Here is a 27,625-nt window from a genome sequence, read left to right as displayed (position 1 = left end):
CAAGCCTCTAAGTTTTCTGTCTCATTTTGCTTTCTCCATTTGATTAATTCTCTGTGTTGGTTGTTTGCATGAGTTATCTGTGTATCTGTGCTCTTTATATTCCGTTAATAAAAGTTAATATAGTTTCATATGTCCAGAGTCTCTATCAGTTATTACCAGAATAGCTGGTGGTGGATCCTGCATATTCTGATGCCCCCTCTCGCATAGCTAAGTTGAGTATTCCCCAACTAATTAAAGATAGAGTGTTGCTGGCATTGGAGGCTCTACTAGCTGCACACGTCTAGGGAAACAGAGTTAATAAAGTGGCCCTTAGTTTACCCATACATTTATGTGTCTGTCTCTTTCTTCCAACTGAATGAGCAATGGTATGCTGAATAGCAATAACTGAACTTTGGCTGATTAATGCTGTGAACTGATGTGTACATTCACACAAATCTACATTATATATCAGTTAACTAAACTTTATTAGAAGAATGAGTCAATAATGTAATACTAATGTCTTTTTCACTTATTTAATATTCAGCAATATTTAGTTATCTGTTAAGTTGCTACATTAATCCTGAAATGTGGTAGAGTGAACTGAAGATTCATATTTTTAATTAGTAAATGCCAGCTGTTCATGGCGATACCAAGACTACAGAAGAGGAAATACAATGTGTTGAGATTATACAATAAGCAAACAGAGAACATTAGACAACACCATACAAAATCATAATGCTAAGCCTATTAATGCTCAGACTATGCTCCCCATACTTGTTCTCTGATCAATGGAATAAAATCTATGACCTTCTGAACGAGAATGTTAAATGTGTATGAATGAGCTGAGCAAGCTCATTGACACATTTCACAGAAAGGTCACTTAGAGCAATAAATGGTGGGGATGGGGTGGGATGAGGTATGGGAGCATAAGATTATATCAGTAGAGTTAATAATGGCTTTGAGAAATCATGTGGTATAAAGCAGCTGCACTACTCACTGGACTATGAATGCCATTAACTCAAATGATGACTGCTAATCAGAAATGGTATCATCTAGTAAGGACAATTAAACATTTCCAGGAACCTGTACTCAAGTGACTGATTATCAGATATAAAACCAGCATCAAAATGAAATCCAGAGTGGTATAAAGGGCAGAATGCCAAAGAGGTATGAAGGACAGAGTGCCGGTTTGAAGTAGGCAGCTCTTGACATCATGGTGCCCTCCAGATGTGTTGGACAAGCATTACAGCTTCCAGCTTCACTTGCCCAAATGGACTTCTTGAGGCAAGGAAACAGATAGCTTTATCTACTCCGCCCTAAATTTTCTGCATTAAAAGCAAGATGAATATGTGATAAAAAGCATTTGTTTAGATTCTGTACACTCATCCAAGAAGGTTGAGAAGTCAATAAAGCCTCATCACCACTGATGCCTCTTTGCTAGTAAAGATTACAGCCAAGTCACACTATTACCTGGTTTCATTGAAGACCTGATACATCTTATTCTTGCTCATTATGTCCTAGTACAAATTAGACAGATTAAAGAGCAAATATAAAGCAATTTTGTTTTGCTTTGACACAACCTCATTTGTACTTGCCAATGAAAGGACTTTCAGTACCTTCACAGTTCTTGTTAGATTATTTGCATTCAAAATTTTGGCATGTTCCTTGCTCTGCCTCTTACCTTTGTAACTGATGTTTTTATTAGTATTGCTGATTCAAGTTTTAACTGATTATTGTTTATAATATGTATTTTAGATACCATTGTATTGTATGTGGTTTTATGGTTGTAATCCCACCTTGATCCAGTGGAAGAGGAAGAAAATATAAATACTATTATTATTATTATTATTATTATTATTATTATTATTATTATTACCTGTAATCTACAGTCAAACCATATCAGCCAAGTGTCTAATAACCATTTCCTGAACAATATGTTTCAGGGATATTTTAATGATAACTGAATCACTGATGCTTTTAAAAGTATCTCATTCTCTCTCAAAATAAATCAGCTGACAGTCATTCTTCCATTTGCCAAGCCTCCTTAAGACATCTTGAGGAAATGGCTACTAGACAATTAAATAATATGACTGCAGTAAAACAGAGTTTTCATAGGAATAATTTTTTACACTAGGTAACATTGACTTGGAAGATGATAGTGGCAATTTTTCTTAACATTTACACTTCATTGGTTTTCCCCAATTTTGTCTCAGTACTTTTCCACAATGTTCTAAACAGCACTCCACAAAGAATTCCATCCAACTTCATACAAGCGGACTTCTGATCATCAACAGGTTTTTCCCTGTCTCTCCTGACCTGGATCCCCTGCATAGCAAAATACCCCATGGATCAATTAAATACCCCATGTATCCATTAATCCTGTGAAGCATATTTGGTGGGCTTCAGACTCCAGAAGTGTCTGTTTTAATTATCACTATTAGATACAAAACATATGCATACACTGAATGAACTGGAGTGTGCTGTATACAAATACAGACAGTAAATAACAGTAGGGGGCAAAAGAAATAACTATGACAGGGAAAAAATAAAATAAAAACATTTCTATGCAGGCAGGTTTTTAAAATCATGCAAGCCTGGTTTTATTTCGGGGGGGGGGGGGTGTATTAAATTTTTAACTTGGTAGTGTTTTCATTTGGTTATTTTAATTGTATTTTTTAATTGTTTAATGTGTTTTTATACTGTGAGCCGCCTTGGGTCCCTTCTTGGGAGAAAGGTGGCATATAAATAATAAATAAATAAATAAAATATAAATAACAAATACACACACACACACACACATATATAGTGGGTTTTTTTTAAAAAAAATCATAACATTCAGGATACTGAAAGACCTTTTGTCAAGGAGTCACATCTAAAGGCTTGTTCTCTAACCACTACCTGAAACATCAATACCAAGTGGCTCTCAATGGTTAGACTGAAAAGCTCCCTGCACCATTAACAGCAAGTTCTCTTTTAATGCAATATTTTGAAGAGTCTCCTTCTATTCTACTTTCTGAGCAATAACCAATAATATCTAGCTATCAAAATGAGAACACCATTAGGCAGTATATGTAGAGACTAAAATGTGGAAAGCACTAACAGCATCATAATTATTCCAGGCACTGCAATGCTTTTAGCTCTTCCTGAAATGGTCCATTATAGAGAATCCATGCTCACCAAATTTAGTATGTGCAGAAAAGCAGTTATTACCTAGACCATTTGGAGTATTTTTTCCAAAGACAGACAGAAATCTGATATGACTATGTGAACTGCTATAAGTGTTGCAGGCATCTTTTGCAGGGATGCGGTGGCTTAGTGGTTAAGACGCCAATTTTGATGATCGGAAGATTGGAAGGTTGGTAGTTCAAGGCCTGAGTGCTGCATGATCGGTGACCTCCTATCACTAGTCCCAACTTTTGCCAACCTAGCAGTTCGAAAGCATACAAATGCAAGTAAATATGCTTGGTGGGAAGGTAACAGTGTTCGGTGACATCATGCTGGCCACATGCCCACCAGAGTAGTCCTCTGACAACGTTGGCTCTTTGGCTTAGTAACAGAGATCAGCACAATCCACTACAGTCAGTTACAACCAGACATCCATGTCAAGGAACTACCTTTACTATAACTTATCTTTATAAAAATGTGTTATTAAAAATGATCTCTTTCTATTCCAATTGTTTTAAAAGAAATTCCATTTTTTTTCCTAAAAGGAATCAAAACCTTCATAGATATATCTCATGAAAGGTATTTTGTTCAAAGATGGGGCTGCATATGATTATGGTGTGTCAGGATCACAGACCTACATTGGTAACAAAAGCTATAGTTCATCCTTTACCATTATTATAAGGAGCAACTATCTACATGTATTCTACACTGCTTAGAGATATATACAAGTTTAGCAAGCCTCTTTTTGTATGAGTTTCCTTTAGATCCTTATAGTCTCCTGGAATAAGCCACAGAAGGTGAGGATAGCATAATCTAAACATCCTTGTAGCTGTTGCTTGGTTGTTCCAGCCTCCCTACTAATAAGAACACTTTCCCACCTAAGAATAGGTAATAATCCTTTCTTCCAATCCCAGTGATCACAGGGAGCATTGAAGGCCCCCCCCCCATTCCCATCTTGGGAATTCCACTGTAGCTTTTAAAACTAGCCTTAGTGGAGTATATAATTTCCACACTTTTAAAGATATTTGTGTGTCTGAGCCCTAAAGAGAGGAGTTTGAGCTGACTGACCATTTAGGAAATTTAGGCGCTGCCGGTTGCTGCGTCCGCAATGTCAAAATGGCGGCGCCCATCTGTATGCGGCGGCACCATTTTGATGTAGTTGTTATGTGCGAGGGGGAAGCGCCGCCCCTCGCGCGTAATGACAGCGCCCCATAGGGCCCGTCCAGAACGCGCCATTGTGGCCTAGGAGTACAAGGAATCTTGTATATCCCAAGAGAACAAACATGTATGTGCCAGCTGTGTCCATTTTGAGCTGAAGGGACATGAGAGAACATTCTTTCCTTTCATTTCTATAACTGCCTCCATTTAATAATAATAATAATAATAATAATATTTATTTGTATACCGCCCTCTGGCAAACCAATCCGGGCGGTTAACAACAGTAAAATATAAAATATGACAATTAAAAACACTTTATCCCTCCCCCCCTTAAGACAGTATTAAATAGTATAACATATTAAAAATACAATATCAAGGATAAAAACAGCAATTAAAACTAAAAACCCTGATATCCCTCTGTTGATCCTCAACCATCTCTAAGATGAGGCCACGGGAGGAATGAGGGAATCAGGGAACCTGGGAACCTGGGCCGGGATGGTTAATCTGGAAAGGCCTGCCGGAAGAGATCCGTCTTGACCGCTTTTTTAAAGCTGTCTAATGATGTTATCTGACGGATCTCATCCGGCAGGTCGTTCCAGAGTTTGGGGGCGACAGCAGAGAACGCCCTCTGGGAGGTTGCCGCAAGCCTAGATTTTAGAGGCTGCAGTAAGTTCCTCCCAGAGGACCGGAGAGCGCGGGGAGGATTGTACGGGAGGAGGCGGTCTCTAAGATAGTTTGGACCCAAGCCATTTAGGGCTTTAAAGGTGATAATCAACACCTTGTACTGGGCCCGGAAGCTGATAGGCAGCCAGTGGAGGGACCTCAAAACCGGAGTAATGTGGTCCCTCCTAGATGTACCTGACACAAGCCTGGCTGCCATGTTTTGAACCAGCTGTAATTTCCGAGTCAAGCACAGGGGTAGCCCCATGTAGAGTGCATTACAGAAATCAAGGCGTGAGGTTACCAGTGCGTGCACAACCGTCTCGAGATCCCTTACTTCCAGAAAAGGGCGCAGCTGGCGTATCAGCCGAAGCTGATAACAGGCACTCCTGACCGTCGCATTTACCTGATTTGTCATCAGGAGCGACGAGTCAAGGAGCACCCCCAGACTGCGAACACAGTCGCTGGAGGAGAGTGTGACCCCATCCAGGACTGGAGGTTGCAACCCAATTCTTGGTTTCGGGGCCGCTACCATGAGCACCTCTGTCTTGTCTGGATTCAGTTTCAATCTGTTTTTCCTCATCCAGCCCATTACCGCCTGAAGACATTCATTGAGAGAAGAGATGCCATCGGAATTCGAGGCCGACAAACGAGATACGGAGAAATAGATTTGGGTGTCATCAGCGTACTGATAACACCCAGCACCATAACTCCGTATTATCTCACCCAGCGGCTTCATATAGATGTTAAATAACATCGGGGACAAAATAGCCCCCTGAGGAACCCCACAAGTGAGGTACCTCTTACTGGAGCTATCATCTATTTGTCTTCAGTCAAGCTGTATTCTGAATCAGCAGCTTCTTCCTTTTACTTCAGTAGATCCTTGAAGCTGGTTTAGCTAGGACCTGAGTGGATCAGGCCCTCCAGAGAAATGCAGGGTCTTTGGACCAATTAGTCCAACCTTCTGCTTGATGCAGGAAATCCAGAGCTGCAGCAGCACCAACAGATGGCTGCCTAATCTCTACCTAAAGACTTCCAGCAAGGGACACCACCAATCGAACAGCAATTGGTTCTCTTATCATAGATCAGTGAGGCATTTATCCTAATGTTCATCTGAAACCTACTTGCCTCTAACTAGGATGGCCACTTGCAGGTGACCATCCTTCCAAAAAGGGAATGTGTCATTAAAAAAAAGAGAACAATAGATGTCACAGGTTTGCATAAAATGTGCACATGTTAAAGACTATGTATAATGTTACATTAGAAATAATTGCTATAATTTAAATAGAAATAAATCTCATCACAATGAGGGCCATTCCTCTCTATTGCCCTCAAGATGAGACAAAGCATGAACAATCTCTATGGAAAACAATATTAGCAATGCAAACCAGCCAGTGATCTTCACAGATCCCTAACTCTAATGCCAGTCCCTAAGGATCCATAAAGGATTAACTGACTCATGAGTACTATTAAGCAGCTTTCAATTTCTAACCAAGCATTTCTATCTCCATGTCTATATACAAATATCCACCTTTCAACCCAACCACATATACTATATAAAGAAATATTATTTAGACAACAGACAAGTAAGTTTGGGAATATGCTACAATCTTTCTAAATATAAATACTGTGGTCTGTTTTCCTTCTCCCCCCCCCCATAATCTTTATTAAATTTTAAAAGGAAAAGGAAAAATTCTTTTCATTACATATCCATTATAAAGCTTCAATAAACATTACAGTATTATACATCTACAACCAATTTGTTCTTCTTTCACTTCCTGTCTTTACAATACTCCTCTGTGTTGCCAGTTATTTCTCTTCTTGCTTCTTGCAAATAAAATATACAACTTCATTCCTGAAAAGCAAAAATTACAAACCATTCCTTTATATAACTAGTTGTATAGCCATATGTATTCTCCAAATTCTATTTTGTAGAGGGTATATAACCTTGTTTTTCCTGCATATATTTCTATTCCTGGCTCTACATTTTCTTTTTATTTCATACTTATACAATCTCCTGAACCAGGTTCTTATTTAAACACCATCTTTTTCCCCAATACCTCACAATTTGTCTCCATTCCTCTTCCATTTTGTCTTTCTTTTTGTCCTGTAATGTACATGAGAGAATATCTAATTGCCTAATTTCATTACATTTTAAAAACCATTCGTCTATTTGCAGTTCTTCCTTTGACTTCCAATATTTTGCTATAACCATCCTGGCAAGTGTTATCATGTACAATATAATTCTCCATAATTTTCTCTCATCCTCTGCCTTCATAAAGTACGTCATGTTCAATAGATACAATTCTGGTTTCTTTTTATATTTTATGCCAAATATTTGTTGTATTATTTTATGTACCTCCTCCCAAAAACCCTTTACTTTCTCACATTTCCACCACATGTGGATCATTGTTCCTTTTTCCTTTTGACAGTTCCAGCATCTGTCTGTTTCTGTTTTTAACATTTTCTTCAATCTGGCTGGTGTGTAGTACCATCTGTTACTAACTTTTATAAAGTTTTCTTTTAGATCTTGACATTTAGTAAATGCATTTGTCTTTTTCCAAGATTTTTCCCAAGCTTCTAATGGGATCTCATGCCCTAAATCTTTTGCCCAGTCTATCATGTACTGTTTTATTGGCTCCTTTTCACTGTGGCCTGTTTTCTAAAAGAATCAAAGATGAACCCTGGCAAAGTTCCCTGAAGGGTAGGGAACCTCTCATCCCTTATTCTTTACCCATACACTGGGTACTTCTTACTTCTGGGAAGGAGTATCTTTATTCCCCATAGGCAAAGTCAAGAGGGGGAAGTATGTAAAGTCAGACAAGGACTGGCAAGTCAAGGGCGTCACAGGCCACAGATCTAAGAATGGCTTCTGTAGATGTTACAGGGGGTGGGTCTCAGTGATGGTACAGATCTCAAACCCTCATGACTTCACAAGAGGATCCACACCCTGACAGTGTCAATAAACATGATACCATAAGCAACAGCCACATTTGCTTAGAGTTGATCATTCAATTTTGAAAAAAAGACAGAAAGAAAATACTTCTTTGGTTGGAAATTAAATTATCTAAACTCTGTATTGAAAGAAAATGAATTCTGGAGATTATCGCACAGGACTTGGATGTGACTATCCCCAACAGGACAGGAGTGCATTTAACCCTCAGTAACGGATCTTACTGCACTCTCTGTGGTTGGGCCATAGGCAGCCCATATGCAACCCGGGCTTACCCCGTAGCTTTTCAAGAACGGGAAATCCCATTCTTAAAAGGCTATGGGATGAGCACGGGTTGCAAACAGCCTGCCTACAGCCTGACCACAGGACATTGCTGTAAGATTCATCACTGAGGGTTAAACGCATGTCTATCCCATTGGGGATAGTCACATCCAAGTCCCGTGTGATAATCTCATCTATTTTTAATAATTTTTTCAACCACTACTTTTAATAATACATGAGAGCTGCAGTTCAGCCAAAGAAAGTTTTGAAAGCTATGTTTTGAACAAACAGACCCACGTTTTCCTTAGCTGTTTGCAAGTATTAAGCAAGGACTTTCAATGCTTGGGCACTGTAATCTAAGCAAAGACACTTTTCAAAGCAAAATTCAAGGTTGCAAAACTCTATTTTTAATGTGTTGCTTCCAATAACTAGTGCCCCTTATGAAACCACACTTTTTTTTCCCTTAACAGTTAGATGGTGGAATCTTCCTTCATCCCCAACCTGTTTTTAAGGAACTATGGCAGGATACAGACCACCCAAAAAGGGCGGTCTCCCACTGCCCTGGTTTGCTCCGCGAGGGAGCTGCAGCGGACAAACCGCGCTGCTCCATTGCAGAACAAAGAGAACCCGCAAAAAGCGGGTTCTTCTTGTGGCACCTTTGTGAAGCCGCAAGATGCCAATGGTGCACTTGCGGAGTCACAAAGGAGCCGGAACGTGCAGACGCTATGCGTCCGTCACATCAAAATGGCAGCACCTGTGTGTACAGGGCGCCGCCATTTTAACACCCCCGTCATGTGCTAGGGGTGAGGCCAGTATGGATGCTACGTCCTCAGCCAACCCATAGCTCGTGATGGGGGTGGCGCAAAGGCCCATTTAAATTGGGCCTATATTACTATCACATCAAGGCAGCCATTTGCGAAGTGACCTCATTTTTTATAGAAGAGACTTTTGATAGAAGAGCCTGGGCAGATATCTTTTTATTTTTATTTTATTGTTTTCAATGGGACAAGAGCATATGTGCTTTTCCCCTTATGTGGGGGTTGGGGGTGGGTCTGGAATGGATCCTCTGTGTAAGGGAAGGGCTGGTTGCATTTGTCTTTCAGGCTATCTAATGATAATGCCCTTTACAGAAGCCTGCTATTATGATTACTGAGTAAGCCTACAGCAGCCAGTATTCCCAGGTGGTCTCCCATCCAAGTACTAAACAGGCCTGACCCTGCTTAGCTTCTGGGATCAGATGAGATCAGGCATGTTCAGGGTGGGATGGCCACAGGATTCCTGAGTACTGATTACTCATACTGAATATGATTACTGAGTAGCCTTCTGCCATACCACCTTGGTAACACAACCTCAAAAACTGCAGTTTTCAAATTCTTTCTCACAACTAGGGGGGAAATAGTTCAATTAGTTGTTATTGCTTCAAATAATCAAATGTATGAAGATTTACTTTCCTTAGCGCCCCCCCCCCCCACACACACACATACATACAAGAGAGAGAAAGATGAAGGGGGAGAGAGGGGGGGCACAGTATCCTATGGGAAGGAAGCCAGACACAACATTTCTGTGAATGTTTTTCAGATGGAACACATTTCAACTGATGATAACATACTGTAATTTGGGATTGGGAAATGTTTAATAAAAAGGGTAGTCCAAGACTCCACTTTTCAAGGAGCAAAGAATTTTCCTAGCTTTTAGCACAGCTTTTGGCTCCAGTAGTAATTAAAAATAATAATTCACATGTGGCAAAGTGCAACAGACAGGCCAAAATAAAGCTGCTTCGGGTCACTTTGGAGGAATGCGGTTAAAATGACACACGCATCTTAAGAGGTCAGAAGCTGCACCAAAGCTGCAGTCTAGTCCTTAGGACTGGAGTGTGGCTTTGCTGCAGCTTCCAGCCACTTAGGAGGAATGCAGCATTTAACCAGCATACATTCAAAGTGACCCGAAGCAGCTTTATTTTGGCCTCTCTGTTCAGGCCCTAAATGGCATTTGACAAGCTGGTGGAAATCTATCTTTGATATAAATGAATTTATGAACCAGTGCAAATTTCTTGCAAACTGTGTAGTGTAGTGGTTTGTAGAATGCAGGATCATAACTCTAAAGAGCAGAGTTTGAATCCCTGCTCAGCCATGGAAATGCACTGGGTGACTCTGGGCAATTCTCTCAGCCTCAGAGAAAGGAAAGGCAAATGCTTTCTGAACATATCCTTCCAGGAAAACCCAGTAACAGGTTCGCCTTAGGGTCCCTATAACTCAAAAATGATTGGAAAAAACACAACAAGTAGTTCCACTTCAGTCGCTCTGCCCCTCAGGGTAAATTTCCTTTCAACATTTCAGGGCAGATGCAGTTATTCTCAGAAGCTGTTATTATTTCTCTGCTCTCTCTCTCTCTGATTATGTTGATGATATATAAAATAGTAGCCACGGTAATTGCTTTTAAATGACAAAACAGCATTGCACTTTAACAGGAAATGTATCAAGAACATTCTACTTTGATGTGTATCTTGACCTGTCATTTTATTGAAATATCTCTTCTCTGTCCTGTTCAACCCCAAAATGGCACATTCTATCCTTCACAACCCTGTGCCTTAAAAAAAAGAGGTAAAATGGAGACATTTGTATAAAGGTTATATATCCTAATTCATATATGTGCAGTTGTACATTTAAAAATGATTCCAATAATTTAAAGTATAGTGGGACTATGACTGAGTGAGCTTGCAAATTCTGTTCTCCTGGAGTTAACTGTTTAAAGCTCCTGCTGCGTTCTGCTCTTATGTTTTTTTTAGAGTTGAAACTAAGCTTGGACCAGACAGCCCTTCAAATCACACACTATTCTCTGGGAGCCCTTCAAACATACGACTATCAGCTGTAAAAGAGGACCTTCCTGACAATGTGAATAAACCTCAAGATAGGGTTCACCACCAAAAACTGCAGTTAGTGAACTGAAAATTTCTATAGTTTCAGATGCACACAAATAACTCCCCTTTATTATTTGCAAACCACCGGTGTTCCATAACACTGTAGAGATAATGAAGTTTGATGTCATTTTAAATGTCATGGCCCCATCCTACAGAATCCTGGGATTTATAGTTTTGTAAGGCACCAGCATGCTTTGGCAGAGAAAGCTAAAGACCTTGTAAAAACTACAAATGCCAGAATTTCATCGGATGGAGCAACAGCACCATAAAATGGTATCAAACTGCATTATTTCTATAGTGTAGATGCACCCCTAGTGAGAAACCTCCCCTCCCCTACACTGCTTGTTAGATACAAACTCCTCAGCATGACTAACAAAATATAAAAGCTAAGAAGGACATGAAACGTAAGGCAGGAAGACAGTTGAGAGAAAGGCAAGTGTCAAATTAAAGCATTTAAAAAATAATCAATTTTTTTTTAAAAAAAAGAAATACTGAACTGGCCTTCCCCTGGCATCAAAAAGACATTAGGCTTGGTGCCAGGTAAGCTGCCTTGAGAAGAGCACTGCAGAATTAGGACACCATGTCTGACATGTTTCATCATGAGTCAGTCTGTGCATTATCTCTGCAACTCTGGGATGGGGAAAATGTACTCTGCAGATGCCGTGGTTTTACATCACTGGCAATACTGACTAGTTCTGATGGGAGTTAGAAATCCAGTAACATCTGGAGGGCCACACTCTGCCCAGCCCTACAATAATGAAAATAGTTTATATGAGAGAAGGCGGTGCTGCAGGCAACCTAGTCTCAAGCTGTTAAAATAATTTTACATATGAAAAACAATATCTTTAATGGAGGTCAGAAAGGGACCCATTCTCTTGTTTCAAGATGGATGAGTCAGCCTTGGAAATGTTAGCTTCTTTGACTTCAACATCCAGAATCCCAAAGCAACCATGGCCATTCACCCATTCCAATCTCTGCTGAATAGTGCTTAAATTCAATTGTTAGTCCAAACTAGAGTATGTCCACTGAATCTATGGAACTTAGCCTAACTAATATCTTACTACTCATTTCATAGGCCTAGTCTAGTTGGGTTGAATTACTGGATTTAGAGCCTTTATTTATTTATTTATTTATTTGGCTATCTTTCTCCCAGCATGGACCCATAGAGATTTGCAAAAAGGCTAAAGCATAAAAAAACTGAAATCCTGATCACACAAAAATGTTAAAACACAATTAAACAAAGCATCTCATTAAAATACCATTAAATCATTTGAAAGGACAACAATGGACTTAAAATATAGCAGACATCCCCCAGGAAAAGCCTCCCTGTAACCAATTAATTATTAAACACCTTGTTGAAGAAAAAGGTCTTTGCCTGCCAGTGAAAGGAGAGAAGAGATGGGCCAGCTTAGCCTTGCTTCCTGTGGAAGGGAATTCCACAAGATGGGAGTAGCCACTGAGAAAGTCCTCTCATATGTCCTCACTAGCTGGGCCTGGGATGGTGGTGGGACCGGAAAAAAAAGTCTTTCTTTAAGGACTTTAAGACTAGCAGTTTCATATAGGAAGATACAATCTTTCAGGTAATAGTCTGAATGTGTTCCTTATTCTTTGTCCCAGTTAGTATATCTGTAGTATATACAATATACTGCAATATAGTTATTTAAGTGGATGGTATCACGCTATCTAACATGGTAGTGATGAAAAATTGTAACTTGGCCCTAGCACTTACAAACTATGAGGAATAACCCCTTCAAAACAGGACCAGTACTATCACCCAGTGCAGAACAATCTTCCAAAGGTATTTTAATCAAAGTACACTTTATAATTCCTTTCTCAGTTTGCTATCAATCCTAGGCACTGTATTCTGGGGCTACTAGTAGTTATAGGAAACTGAAAGAAGTGTGTGTTGTAGATGCATCTCAGCCAATGGAGTGAGCATTTTCATTCTTCTTAATCCTTCATTAAATCTTATCTCTTCTGCTTTGTGTTGTTTGTCAAAAATTAGTTTTTTGAAAAGAATAAAACATTTAATGGGACTACATGACCTATTCAATGCTTGTTCTTTCCTCCCTCCATTAACAGTCATATACTCCTCTTGAACAGTTTTCAAGAGAACAGTGTAGCCAATGTGAACTACGTTTCATGGCTACTTCTCGTGCTTGCTAATGTTAATAGAATAATGCACACCCCAAAACATGATGCTTAGCTCCTTTCTTGTTGAAGAAAACAAGGAAACTGGGAAGATAAAACTTAAAAAGCTGAATTAGGGGCTGAGCAGATGGGCCAGGAAAGCACAGGCCGAAAGCATGGGCCCAGTGCTCACTCACTTTCATCCCTGAGGGGACCAACACTGACCCGGGACCAGCATGGACTTCTTACCATCACTGTGTCTGATGTGGAAAGATGGCACCTGGCCATGGGGGTGTAGCCTGGAGCCCGTTGCTGTGTCAGACACAGTGAAGAGGGCTTCTGAGTGAAAGCAATGGCCAGTAAGGTAAAAAGCACTGTAGGGCAGTGTAAACAGTCAGGTTTCCCAGTGAAGTTTCTAGGAAACTTTGCACAAAACCAGTGGCATTTTACCCTGGAGTAAAGGCGGTTTATCCCAGGATTGGAGAAGATCCTCTGGATTCGCATCCAGTCTGGCAGGATCTGACCCATTCCTGCCCCTGGGGTTTTGGCCTCATTGTCTGAAGTAGACACCATAAGGCTGGTGAGGGGGGGAAGCCCTGAGAGTGGTTTTCTTTCTGAGTTAAGAGTTGCAACTTTCATAGATAGATTTAATATAAAGATGAGTCTATACTGATCACCAAAAAATATACTTAGCAGGCAAGAGCAGAAAAATTTTAAATTACTGTTTTACAAATAAGCTACTACATATAGTAGAAGCTTTGAAAGAGACAACCAAGTTAGTCTGTTTTAACATAAAATGGAAAGGTGGGGAGGATGAAGAAATGAAACAGCATCTTTAAGATTAAGAGATTTATTTAAACCAGAATTTTTGCAGATATCAGTCCACTGAAGAAGTGGATTGATATTAATCAAAGCTCATGCTAAAATAAATCAAAAATGTTGTTTCATTCCTTCTCTAGCTCTCCCTCCCTTATAATGCTATTACAATTAGGAGATTACAGAGAAGGCTCCTGTAGCTTAATGGATATGTAGAAGAGGGAATTTCACCAGGTGCTGTTTGTCACACAATGAGGCAACTAGCAACATTTACTGTATTCCCTCTTATACACAGCCATTACAGGGACACAAGCCCTCTCTAGTTTCCATTCTGGCATTCCTATTGATGTGCTACTCAACCCAAATTACTGTTGTAATGGGGAATATTAATATGTTCATGTTAGGCTTTATGAAAAATACATTGTGTCCCTTAGCTTGAATATCTTTACTGTGATGAAATGAGTCCACAAAGCCAAAAAAACAAAAAAACTTGGAGGCTTTAAGACACTCAAGGCTCTTTGTTGTTTTTGCTATCACACAGTAACGTGATCTTCACACTGGATTCCTTTATGATGTTCTACTTAGTTTTCAACAGTTGCTGAGATACCATCATAAGTAATATAAAATAAACAATAGCCTAAATTATTTTTTAGTCCTGACTGCAGTAGATCCACTGAATCTTTTAGATTTATCTTCATGTTGACTCATCATTTAACAATTGACTAAATGTGTCTACTATAGTTGAGACTAAACAATAGGATGCCAACCAATATGATAAAACAGTGCTTACACACAACTGGTATTGTTTTCTAAGCGTAATCAGAATTAAGAAGTTTGCTGCAATGTCCTAATGCACTCTCTTTTTTAAAAAAATCAGATGGATGAACAGATAAACAAAATCTTCCCACTTACCTCTTCCCATTGGTGAATATATCTTATTAGTCTTGAAAGACGTAATAAACGCAACAGACTGAGGATTTTTGTGAACCTCACAATGCGAAGTGCTCTAGCTGTCTTGTAGACTTCTGAATCCATTCCTTTCTCTACAATGAGAAATATATAATCCACTGGTATTGATGAGATGAAGTCAACCACAAACCAGCTCTTTAAGTAATTCATCTTGATGACTTTGGGGTCCAGTATTATCTCAGAGCTGTCCTCATTGACAGTGCCAGTTCTAAAGTTCATGATCAAGTCCAACAGAAACACAGTATCTGATGCCACATTGAAAATAATCCATGGTGTTGTTGTCTGCTCTGTGAAGAATGTGATCCCAACAGGTATAATGACAAGATTTCCAACCATCATTATAAGCATTATTAAGTCCCAGTAAAACCTAAGGTAAAGAGAAAAGGCAATTGTTGAATAGAATAAAATGTAAAGCTATCTTCTGTTAGACATTTAATTATGTTTTGCAACATAAAACCAAATGGGAAGATATTCAATTGTAATACTGATAATTATATCAAAATGCTGTCCTAGAGAACTGAGTTCACATATTAGAAAAAAAAGAATAATTCCAGTGGACTCCATTTATACTGCATTCACTGATTTTTAGAAAACAAAACCCCCAAACCACTGAATTGGATGATGCTTTCATCAATCATGTTTTAATCTCATGGAGCTCAAGATACCAAATACTTTATTTTATTGACACATAATTAACATAACCTCAATTCCAGCCACTTACATAAAATAAATGGTAATGGTAACTTTGCAATATTGGGCCTATAATTGGGATTTAAAATCCAAAAAATTATCATGTAAAAATAAATTGTAACATTGCAACACTACTGAATTAAAAATAAATGTAATTATTATTTTTAAAGATCAACATTATTGTTTTCAAAGAATCATAGAATCTTATATAAAAGCTAAGTCCATCAAACACTGAGGCCGTTTGTTCTACTGTCGAATAGTTCATACAGTAAAAAGGTTCTTCCTAATGTTTAGGTGGAATCTCATTATAATTTGAATCCATTAGTTTGTATTCTAGTCTCTGAAGCAGCAGAAAATCAGCTGGCTCCATTGTCTGTAGAATATACTTTCCGATATTGAAAGACACCTATCTTGTCACCACTCAGTCTTAACAATAGCAATAGCAAGTACATTTTTATACTGCTTATCAGTTCACTTAAACACTCCCTAAGCGGTTTACAAGGTGTAAGCTAATTGCCTCCAACAATCTGGGTATTCATTTTAGCAACCTCTGAAGGATGCAAGCCTGAGTCAAGCTTGAGACCTTTTGCTGGTACTGAACTTACAACCTTATATTTTGTGAGTGAGTGGCTACAGTACAGGCATTTAACCACTGTGCCACCAGCACTCCTTCTCTTCTCTTCTCTTCTCTTCTCTTCTTCAAGCTAAACATAGCCAGATCCCAAAGTCAGTCCTCATAAGGTTTGATTTCTAGACTTTTGCTCATCTCAGTTGCTCTTCTCTGGATACTTTCCTGCTTGCTGATATCCTTCTTGAACTGTGCTGCCCAGAACTTGACACAGTATTCCAGATGCAGTTTAATAGTGGGACTACTACTTTCCTTGTTGTGGACATAAAACCCCTGTTAATGCAGTTCAGAATTGCTCTGGCTTTTTTGGCATCCATATCAAACTGTTGATTCATATTTAACTTATGGTCTAAGATAATAGTCTACTCAGATTTCAGATGAAAAAATTTCATATGCAAGCCTTCAAGCCAGGCATCACCCATCCTATATTTGTGCATTTCACTTTTCCTGCCTAGATGTACAGTGCGCCCGTGCCATGTGCAGACACACTTTATATGGCTTCCAGCTTATGCAGAAGCTGCGCGGGGAGGTAAACAATGGTGTGCGCGCCTATAATGCATGCGTGCTGCGCCACCACATGCACACGCCCCATTATCACCTGTGAGGCTCGAGCATAGGCGGATTTTCCCTTATGTGGAAGGATCCAAAACAGATCCCCTGCATAAGGAGAGGGCCCACCCTACTACCTCATATTTATCACTGTTGAAATTCATTTTGTTAGTTTTGGGCCAGTTCTCCAATCTGTCAAAGTCATTTTGAATTCTGATTCTGTACTCTGATATATTGTTGTGGTTTATGTTTGCCTTTGTACTCTAAAAGGTGGCTTACAAATCTTTTATAAGAATAAATAAATACCAGCCAAGTCAGTGCTGGCTTTTTAATGTGGCCTACTTTTGAAAAGCCACTGACAGAACTGATATGTTGGTGAGTTTCAAAGGTGTAGCTACATTGCCTCAGGCTGATTGCACTGCCCACACTCCCTGACCAGACACCAATCCACTGGCAATATCTGACCTGCACGTTCCCAGAGCCTCCATCAATATAGACCCTATCTCCAATGCTCTTAATGTGGATCCTGTCTCCAGAACCACACCCCTCCCCTCTCCTCCCCTTAGAGGTCTCCCTTCTCCTGCCTTCTCTATTCCAGCAGTGAGTAAGTTTCTCCTCTTCCTCTAGGTCAGTGATGGTGAACCTTTTAGGGTCCAAGTGCCCAAACTAAAAGGCCTTCCAGCATTGGGTGTTACCCAGTGCCTGGGACAGGACTTCCACCCTCAGGGGGCAGGACTTCCAGGGTGGGACCTCTTCCTGGGCCTTCAGCTGCATCTCTGAAGACAGCTGTAGGCCCGGGGGGTTAAGAGGAAAGAAGAGGAACCAGCGTGCACCTTTTCCTCCCCCCCCCCGCACCCTCCCAAGCCTTCAGCACTTTCTAGAGAGTAGCTGAACGCCTGTGAGAGTAGGGCAGGGGGAGGAAGAGGAGGAACAGGCACACTTCTGTTCTTCCCCATTGTCTCGGCCCTTGAGCTGCCTCCAGAGAGGCAGCTGAAGGCCCTGGAGAGAGGCGGTTGAAGGCACAGGAGGACAGGGAGAAGTGGAGGAACAGGCACACACCTATTCCTCTTCTTCCCTGTCCTCCTATGCCTTTAACTGTCTCTGGAGAGGTAGTTGAAGTGATGAGAGGGCAGGGGAAGAGGAGGAGAAGGGACACACCTCCTCCTCTTTCCCTGCCCTCCCGTCTTTATGTCTGCCCTCTAAAATGGCTTCACATGCCAGAGAATGCACTCGTGCCATAGGTTCACCAGCATGGCTCTAGGTCCTCTGACAAATTGACTGCCTTCAGCCTTGAGGGTCTCTGAAACAAAATGGCCAATGTTTTGCCCCAAGGTGATAAGGCACAGAATTGATAGCTTTTAGTCTATTGCCAATTTCTGGATTTATTATTGAATTTATGATTGTCTAGTCCTGATTTCATTTGGTTTGCAGCTTGACCATACTCCTGGACTAAGATGTGAGACTGGTTTTCCAGGTTTCAGTGATTGCTAGGATTGTATATATACACAGCTAAAATTAGTGTTCGTGTTGCACCTGCTCCTGAAGATGTGAACTTTGGATACAGTGACACATGCCTTCATTACATACTGCTTAGATTACTGTAGCACACTCTTCATGGGACTGCCTTTGGACACTGTTCAGAAACTTTATTGGGACTATAACTAGTCCTGCTTACCAGGACTAGTTACAATCAACATATAACTTCTCTGATACAACTTCACTGGCTTCTGATCCACTTCGGGATAGGGGTGTAATTACACTAAGTTCCTTCTTGAGCATAGTGATGAGTAATTTCAGCTATTTTTTCCACTGCAAGAAAGTTTTTAAAAGCCATGCTGTTCATAATTTGGGAATTATTCTGGACAAAAAAAAAATGTAAAGAATAGTTTTGTGCAAAAATACAGCATTTTCTGCAAAGAAAAACCATTGTCTCTGTGGAAAATAATATATAAATGAAGAAATATTAATTCCTGCACAAAAAACCTGTTTTCTGTGCAAATCAACCATGTGCAAATATTATGGCGAATCAATCCCAATTACAGCATTTTCTGTACTGCTAAAAAAATCATGTATGAATTTTACATAGAATAAGTCTTGAATAGTGAAGATTATTGTCATTTCAGGGTAGTTCTCATCAGGGTTTCTCAACACCCAAAAAACACACACTTCAACCATTTTCTGAATATTTTCAAATAGTCTTTTCATTCCTACTTCCAGACAGAGATCAAGATCCTGGTTATGAACAATAATACTCTACATGGCTTGGGTCCAGATGATCTCAAATAATGTATTTCCTTTTATAAGCCTTTGCAACTTTTAAGATCCTCACAGGTGGGCTTTTTCTTCATCCCACCAACATCACAGGCACATTTGTTGAGAACACTGGAAAGAACCTTCTCAATGGCTGCTCCCAAGTGGTGGTACTTTCATCCATGGGAGGTTTGGTTGGCCTTCTCCCTAGTCTCTTTCCTATAGCAGGAAAAGACTTTTCTATTTAAGGTGGATTTGGTTTTTAATTCATGCAGCAGAAAGCCATTTTCTGTGTAGTATGTGATGCTTTTTCCTCTTCTCTTTTTAATTCTAATATCCCATGTATACTTGACAATAAGTCTACCTCATGTATAAGCTGAGGGCAGGTTTGAGGGGCCAAAATTATAGATTTTGCCATGACCCGTAGATAAGTCGAGGGTAAAACTTGGAGGCTCCTTCAATGTCTGAACTGTGTACAGCAAGAAAGACTCTAATTGAGGCTTTTTGCTTCAGTGTTTCAGCTTTTGTTTCATCCTTCACTCCCAAGACAGCAGCAGCCAAGGGGGAAAGGGACTCGGTTTGTTTATTTAAAAGCGATTAGTCACCCAGGACTCTTTCTGCTTGGTGCAAAAGAGAAATAAACTGCTTTCCCATCTACATTGGGAAATGTTAAAGAGCTGCTATCATATTACCATACTGATCTATAACTAAGTCGACCTGGGATTTCTCAACTTATAGAAGAGTATATATGGCACTTTATATTGTTTTAACTATGTGCTTTTAAAAATGAATTGTTTGTTTAATTCATAGAATCATAGAATCATAGAGTTGGAAGAGACCACTAGGGCCATCCAGTCCAACCCCCTGCCATGCAGGAAATCCAAATCAAAGCATCCCTGACAGATGGCCATCCAGCCTCTGTTTAAAGACCTCCAAGGAAGGAGACTCTATCACCCTCCGAGGGAGTGCATTCCACTGTCGAACAGCCCTTACTGTCAGGAAGTTCCTCCTAATGTTCAGGTGGAATCTCTTTTCCTGTAGCTTGCATCCATTGTTCCGGGTCCTGTTCTCTGGAGCAGCAGAAAACAAGCTTGCTCCCTCCTCAATATGACATCCTTTCAAATATTTAAACAGGGCTATCATATCACCTCTTAACCTTCTTTTCTCCAGGCTAAACATCCCCAGCTCCCTAAGTCGTTCCTCATAGGGCATGGTTTCCAGACCCTTCACCATTTTTGTCGCCCTCCTTTGGACACGCTCCAGTTTCTCAATGTCCTTTCTGAATTGTGGTGCCCAGAACTGGACACAATATTCTAGGTGGGGCCTGACCAAAGCAGAATAGAGTGGCACTATTACTTCTCTTGATCTAGACACTATACTTCTATTGATGCAGCCTAAAATAGCATTGGCCTTTTTAGCTGCTGCATCACACTGTTCACTCATGTTCAACTTGTGGTCTACTTGGACTCCTAGATCCCTTTCACATGTAGTTTCATTCAGCCAGGTGTCACCCATCCTATATCTGTGCATTTTATTTTTCTGCCCTAAGTGCAATACCTTACATTTCTCTGTGTTGAATTTCATTTTGTTAGCTTTGGCCCAGCTTTCTAGTCTATTCAGGTCATTTTGAATCTTGATCCTGTCCTCTGGGGTATTAGCTATTCCCCCTAATTTGGTGTCATCTGCAAATTTGATAAGTTCTTTTACATTTGTAAAAAAACCAATAACGTATTTCAACTTTCTTTGAAATTGCTGTAAGCAGCTTTGGGTCCCATGCTTGGAGAATGGCAGGATATAAATTAAACAAATTAAATTAAATTACTGTTCTAAATTATGGCTTTTTATTTTTTTAATAATGATGTGTAAGAGTTTTTGGATCGAGGCGGGATTACATCATTAAAATGAGACATAGTACAAAATACAATCAATAAAACACTGTGAATTCACCAACACTCCTATTAGTTCTCTAAAATAGCAATTCAACAATTAGCCAATAATCATAGTCAAGAGTGCGGTGATCGTCATAACCTTTTATATGGAGTCCAGTGGATAAGCCGGCCAGAAGAGATCCGTCTTGAGTGCCTTCTTAAAAGCCTCTAAGGTAGTGATAAGATGGATCTCTTCTGGTCGGCCATTCCATAATTTTGGGACCGTGTCAGTAAACGTCCTCTGGGAAGTTGTCATTAACCTGGTATTATGATGTTCTAACAAAAACTTACCAGATGTTCTAAGGGTGTAGGGCGGATTATGTAGGGAGAGGCGTTCCTGCAAGTAACTCAGGCCCAAGCCATGTAGGTTTTCAAAGGTAATAACCAACACATTGTACTGTGCCCAGAAGCTTTTAGCTAGCATTTTGTGTTGAAAGGCACTTTGAAGGCAATGTACAGACTCAGAAGTAGGATATATAAACAAGAAAACTAAATATATTTTAAGGGGGGAAAACTTAACATAACTTTGGATGAATGGATGGATGGATGAGGAGCTTTGGTGTGTGTGGCCTAGAATCTTGCTTTGCTTGACTCAGTTTTCATTACAACAATATTATGACATTTTCCTTTTTTAAAAAAATTAAAATGTTGTATTCTATGTCCATCATACAACTCTTTGACAGTGTAACATCACTCTCCTTGGTTATAGTACAAAGAGTACTTCTTTTGAGAATGGATCATGCTGACAAAGCCTGAGTATTCCTGCTGTAGAGTACCACAAGATTTATATAAACATGTTCAAGTTCTGCCATTCCTGCCTACCAGTGATTGGCATGCATAATAAATTCAGCATTGTGCTGAAGAATGTGCTTATCATTCCATGGCATATTTGAAAGGATGTGTGGCATTTGGTAGGTTTTTTTTCAGTCTTCCTGTCAAAACCTATAAACGTATTTTATTAAAATGAACCAGTGCCTGCCCATTAATAATGTGTGCACTGCAAACCAATGAAACATACGCTTGGATTCCTTTCAAAATACCATCTCAAAATGTAGCAAAGTATACCTGATAAGAAATAGACAATATATACCTTATATCCCTTTCTGACACATCTTCAGTAGTGCAGGCAATTCATAACACATAAATAAGACCTCACCCACTGAGGAATAAAGCACTTATGCTAGTGAAATATTCTTTTTCATAATAGGATGTACTCAGCATGGGTTTTGCACATAGAAATTGAAAACCTCGGTGTAGCTGCTACACTTCCTACAGCATACAACAATATCACAGAGTGGTTATAAATTAGCAACGTAATTTGTCACTAATTTTCTTCTCAAAGGAAACAACAAGCAATTTTAGCAATTTTCTTCCTGCTGGAAGAAAGACTTCAAAAACCACATACTTTTCAAAGTCTGTTCACAATTTGGGACATATTCTGTGCAAAATTCATGTAAAAACCAACATTTTCTGTGCAAGGAACAGCTTTTATGCAGAAATATTTTCTGTACAGGAACAGCCATTTCTTGCATAGAAAATGAGGATTTCAGTGTAAATCAACTATGTGCAAATTTTGCACTGACTGCCACATTTGCAGCATTTTCTGCACAGGAAACACCCTTTTCTGTACAAAAAATATAATTTCATGCACAACTATTATTTTCTTCACAGAGAAAGCCTTTCTGTATTTTCAATGTAGAAAATTCTGTTTTCTGTACAAATCAATCATATGCGAATTTTGTGCAGAATAAGTCCTGAACTGCAATACTTAAATACTTATGTCCATCCAGGATTCCTCTCAAAGGTGTTTCTCAATACTTGAAAACATGTTCTTTAATAATTTTGAATGTTTTTATTAATGTTTCCATTCCTATTATAAAAACACTTTGACTGGTTAGTGCAGTAGAGTCTCTGGTCTTATTTCCACAGTAGATAAAGTTTATTCAGTCCTGGAAAGTATCCCAATAGACAAACTCAGTTGCCCATCCTGGCATCAAATATTGGCCACATTATTTTATTTTAATTTCTATAATGTTTCTGCTCCTTTTTTATGTACTTAAGTTTATTCAAGGTTGCTCACAACAAAACAACTACAAATCCCAAAGTTCAGAATTATAAATATAAACCAACAATAAAAATGTGGATAAACAAGACCAGAGGTGTTTTCTTAATAGAGCATTTGTTGGCATAAATCAATGTAGCCTATGGCCATAAACAACAACACAATTCCAACTGCTAGTCCCAACTAGAGTGGAACCACTGAATGAGTTACTGGATTAAAATAAGTAAATACTTATGTAAATCCCACTGGTTCCATAGCTCTCCACTGGGTGAGACAATCAATTGAATTTATAGAGCAATTCAATAAAAGAAATATAATCTATTGCAATAATAAGTAAGAATAAATTCTACTGAAATGTTGTGGAGAGTATACAATCATTCACTCTTCAAGCAGATGAAAAATATTTTTGAACTACTGAAAATGTTGCACATAGGAGTTAACATATACCTGTAGTTGGATGAGAACAGGAATTTCTAGATGAACCTAGGGAATGTTATTCTTATTAAAGTTGTAATCAACTTTCTATCATAATCGTGTTTCTGATTATGATCACCATCATGATCACTGTCATGATCATCCATTTATTGATAATGTGCCACTAATGTACATGTTGCTGTACAAAAATGAAACAATACAACAAACAATCATGCCCAATAATTAATTTTTAAAAATGGAATCCAGTGGAATGAGGACTCTTTATATAAATGGAAAAATCAATACTATGCAATAGTTGCAAGCTATCCAAATACAGTCGCGCCTCGCCATACGCTGCCTTTTTATAGGCGCTCAAAGCCGCCGGCGCACGCGGGGCAGAAGGGGCAGCGCGTCCCATTCAATTGAATGGGTGCACGCACCCATTGTGCCCCACGCGCTGCCGCACCGCCACACCGCCGTGCACGAGCCCCATTGGAAACAATGGGGCTTGAGCATACGCGGAACTTATTATACGCAGAGGGATCCGGAACAGATCCCCCGCGTATAATAAGGTTCCACTGTACAACTATAAAACCCACTGCAGTTAGGAAATCAACCTATCTAAATGCATATAATCTCAATATAAAAATTATAACAGTAAAATTAAACTGAAATTAAAATTCAACTAAAATTAAACTGAATTTTCAAAAGCTTTAGAAAACCAAACAATAAGAATACTTTAGGTATAAAAGCAGTAATGAAGGAAGTAGTAAGCAAGACCTCAGAATGGGATATATTAGTCTCTGTGCCAACTCACCATCGTAAGTTATTTTATCATGACAAACATGTCACATTTTTCTAATAAAATAAATATTAAAACAAAATAAAAATAAAATAATATGAACATCAGTTTTAACATCAATTCTTAGCATGACAAGTCATTCAAGCACTTTCCAGCTATTGTTTTAGTATACATATATGAAACTATTTAGTGGTCCCAAACATTTTAGTCCAAGATTTCTGCTCTTCATGACTCTAAATCCTCTTTTTACTTAAATGGTGATCTCACATTAAACAAAAAATGCCTAAGTTGCCATTTCAGATGCTGCTGTGGACTCATCTGTGTTGAATGCAAATCATTAGAAACCAAGAACTTTTGTAAGTGTGAACTTAGTGTCTATCCATGTATTATTCAAGGACTTAACATTAATCAAACAACAAATGTTGCTAAATGCACTGCTATGTGAAGTGTTGCATAATCCCAAATGATACTAAAAGAATATAGAACAACTCACAGTCATGAAGATCTCCCTCTGTGTGGGTGGGTGGGTGGGTGTGTGTGTGTGCATGAAATGTATGCAAAAAACTACATGTGAAAGGGGTCTAGGAGTTCAAGTAGACCATAACTTGAACATGAGTCAACAGTGCGATGCGGCAGCTAACAAGGCCAATTCGATTTTAGGCTGCATCAGTAGAAGTATAGTGTCTAGATCAAGTGAAGTAATAGTGTCACTCTATTCTGCTTTGGTCAGGCCCCACCTGGAATACTGTGTCCAGTTCTGAGCACCACAATTAAAAAAGGACACTGAGAAACTGGAGTGTGTCCAAAGGAGGGTGACTAAAATGGTGAAGGGTCTGGAAACCATGCCCTATGAGGAACGATTTAGGGAGCTGGAGATGTTTAGCCTGGAGAAGAGAAGGTTAAGAGGTGATATGATAACCCTGTTTAAATATTTGAAGGGATGTCATGTTGAGGAGGGAGGAAGCTTGTTTTCTGCTGCTCCAGAGACTAGAACGCAGAACAACGGATGCAAACTACAGGAAAAGATTCCACCTCAACATTAGGAGGCACCTCCTGACAGTAAGGGCTGTTTGACAGTGGAACACACTCCCTTGGAGTGTAGTGGAGGCTCCTTCCTTGGAGGTCTTCAAACAGAGGCTGGATGGCCATCTGTCGGAGATGCTTTGATTGTGATTTTCCTGAACAGCAGGGGGTTGGACTGGATGGCCCTTGTGGTCTCTTCCAACTCTACGATTCTATGATTCTATCAAAATGTTTTGCATAGATCTGCAGCTTTTTTTGGCCCTACTATTCAGAGAGGCCTCCTTATTGTGTACTTGAGGAATTCTTGCTTACTTGAGGAAAACACACTGCCTGCTGTTTTGAAGTTAACAGAATCCTCCCCCTCCCAGACATAACCAAACTACTGTGGAAATATTGCCAAACGAGAAGATATCTTGTTTTGATAATGCATTCACCTCCTGAAGAGGCTTCATCAAGCTCTGAACCAAACCTTGCTACTTTACAGTTACTGCTAGTGGGGAACATAATGGGAAATACATTATTTCATGTCATCTTCTAGAAATTGTCTGCTTTTTAAAATGTGCATGTTAGAGGAATATAGGCCTATTATCACAACAGCATCCATAAGGAAAAATAACTGGTACAATGTCCAATTTGTTCATCTGCAGTGACATTTCAAATTATTTCTGAGGGGTTGTGGGTATTATACTGTCCTTTCCTATTGATCAAATTGTTTTCATTTCAATGCAGTTGCACAGCATTGTGAAAGCAAATACATTTCATTCCAAAATCATGTGTGTGGCATTTTTCTTACATTCTGACTTCCTCAGACTATCTGTGGACCTGTAGCAATTCCCAGGCTATGAAAATGCAACCCTATTATTTGTAATGTGTTGTTGCTTTTTTTAAAAAAAAAATCCCTCTGAAGGAAGTTTTTTTAAAAAACTGTGAGGATCACCTTAGGGTTGACATAAGTCAGAAATGCCTTGAAGGCAAACAACAGAAGGGAGGGAGTGTGTGGCAAAAATATGCCATTGTATAAGTTGTACACTTTCAAGTCATTTCTGACTTATGGCGATCCTAAGGCAAACCTATCTTGGGGTTTTCTTGGCAATCAGAGGAGATTTGCAATTGCCTTCCCCTGACTGTATTTTTATTTCTATTTTTCATTTAAAATAAAAAGCCCAGCAACAATACTCAAGGCAGCTAACAGAAATCATGTAAAAACCTCTCAGGTCATTTTGCCTTAAGATTACACAAACACAAATCATTTCCACTTTCTGACACAGAGAGTAGAACTATCATGAAGATTATGGTAAGATCAATACTCATGAGGGCACTAGCAATACGAAGAGGTTATTGGCAAAATCATTTCTCTTGAACTTACTGTATAGCAGTGGTTCCCAACCTTCTTAATGCTGTGACCCTTTAATACAATTCCTCATGTTGTGGTGACCCAAACCCATAAAATTATTTTCATTGCTACTTCACAACTGTAATTAAATAGGTGTTTTCCAATGGTCTTAGGCGACCCCCATGAAATGGTCATTCGACCCCCAAAGGGGTCCCGACCCACAGGTTGGGAACCACTGCTGTATATACTCATGTATACGTTTAAAATTTTTAGACAAAAAATCAACCCAAAAAACCTAGGTCAACTTATCCATAGATCAAGGTAAGTATTTTACCTTAACTCTTATCATAAAAAAGGGAACCATTCTCTTCTCCGAGTAGAGTGGCAAAAGGGAAGAGTTTCATTAATCCTGGAGAACCTAAAAGAAGGACTAACCCCCTCTATTTGTTCCTTCTGGCCTTTTTGAATGCCTGAGTAGGAAAATAGCAGTGTACTTTAGCATCATTTTACTTTTCTTTATTTTATCCATTTGTCATGCCTCTAAGTTTTACCCTCAAGTTATACATGGGCTATATGAAGATCCATAATTCTGGCCCCAAAACCTGCCCTTGACTGAGGTCAACTTATAGTTGAGTATATAAAGTAACTTTCTTGTGACAGTACCAAAATAAGGCAGATAGATATTTTATACTCCAAATATTTCAATGCTAGCTGCAAGACATATTTTGGTTGTATGTATGATTTTTTAAAAAACTTTATTTTTTATTTTATTTTGGTTATGATGCATGAAAGCCTACATTTAATTTAGGGAAAATTTACTATCCCTGTTAACATCAAACTGCTGAATGGCTTTGGCGTGTAGTCTAGTCCAGCTGACATCTTCTTTTTTCTTTCTTTTTCTTTTTTTTGGTCCAAGCCCTTTGTTGTGTTTATATCCC

The 27,625-nt window shown here is 39.2% G+C and overlaps 1 protein-coding gene and 1 pseudogene across 1 annotated transcript in view; both read right to left on the bottom strand.

Annotated features, from left to right (window-relative positions):
- Window positions 1–27,625, bottom strand: part of LOC121920685 (potassium/sodium hyperpolarization-activated cyclic nucleotide-gated channel 1-like) — a 179,255-nt gene that overhangs the window by 118,787 nt on the left and 32,843 nt on the right. Inside the window, exon 2 of the mRNA XM_042447836.1 lies at window positions 14,952–15,375. Coding sequence (XP_042303770.1) covers window positions 14,952–15,375 — 424 coding nt within the window. The remainder of the gene's footprint in view (window positions 1–14,951; window positions 15,376–27,625) is intronic.
- On the bottom strand, window positions 9,333–9,451 carry LOC121924590 (annotated as a pseudogene).

Source organism: Sceloporus undulatus, chromosome 2 (assembly GCF_019175285.1).
Source record: "Sceloporus undulatus isolate JIND9_A2432 ecotype Alabama chromosome 2, SceUnd_v1.1, whole genome shotgun sequence".
NCBI lineage: Eukaryota > Metazoa > Chordata > Lepidosauria > Squamata > Phrynosomatidae > Sceloporus > Sceloporus undulatus.
This window is presented reverse-complemented; position numbering and strand designations above follow the sequence as displayed.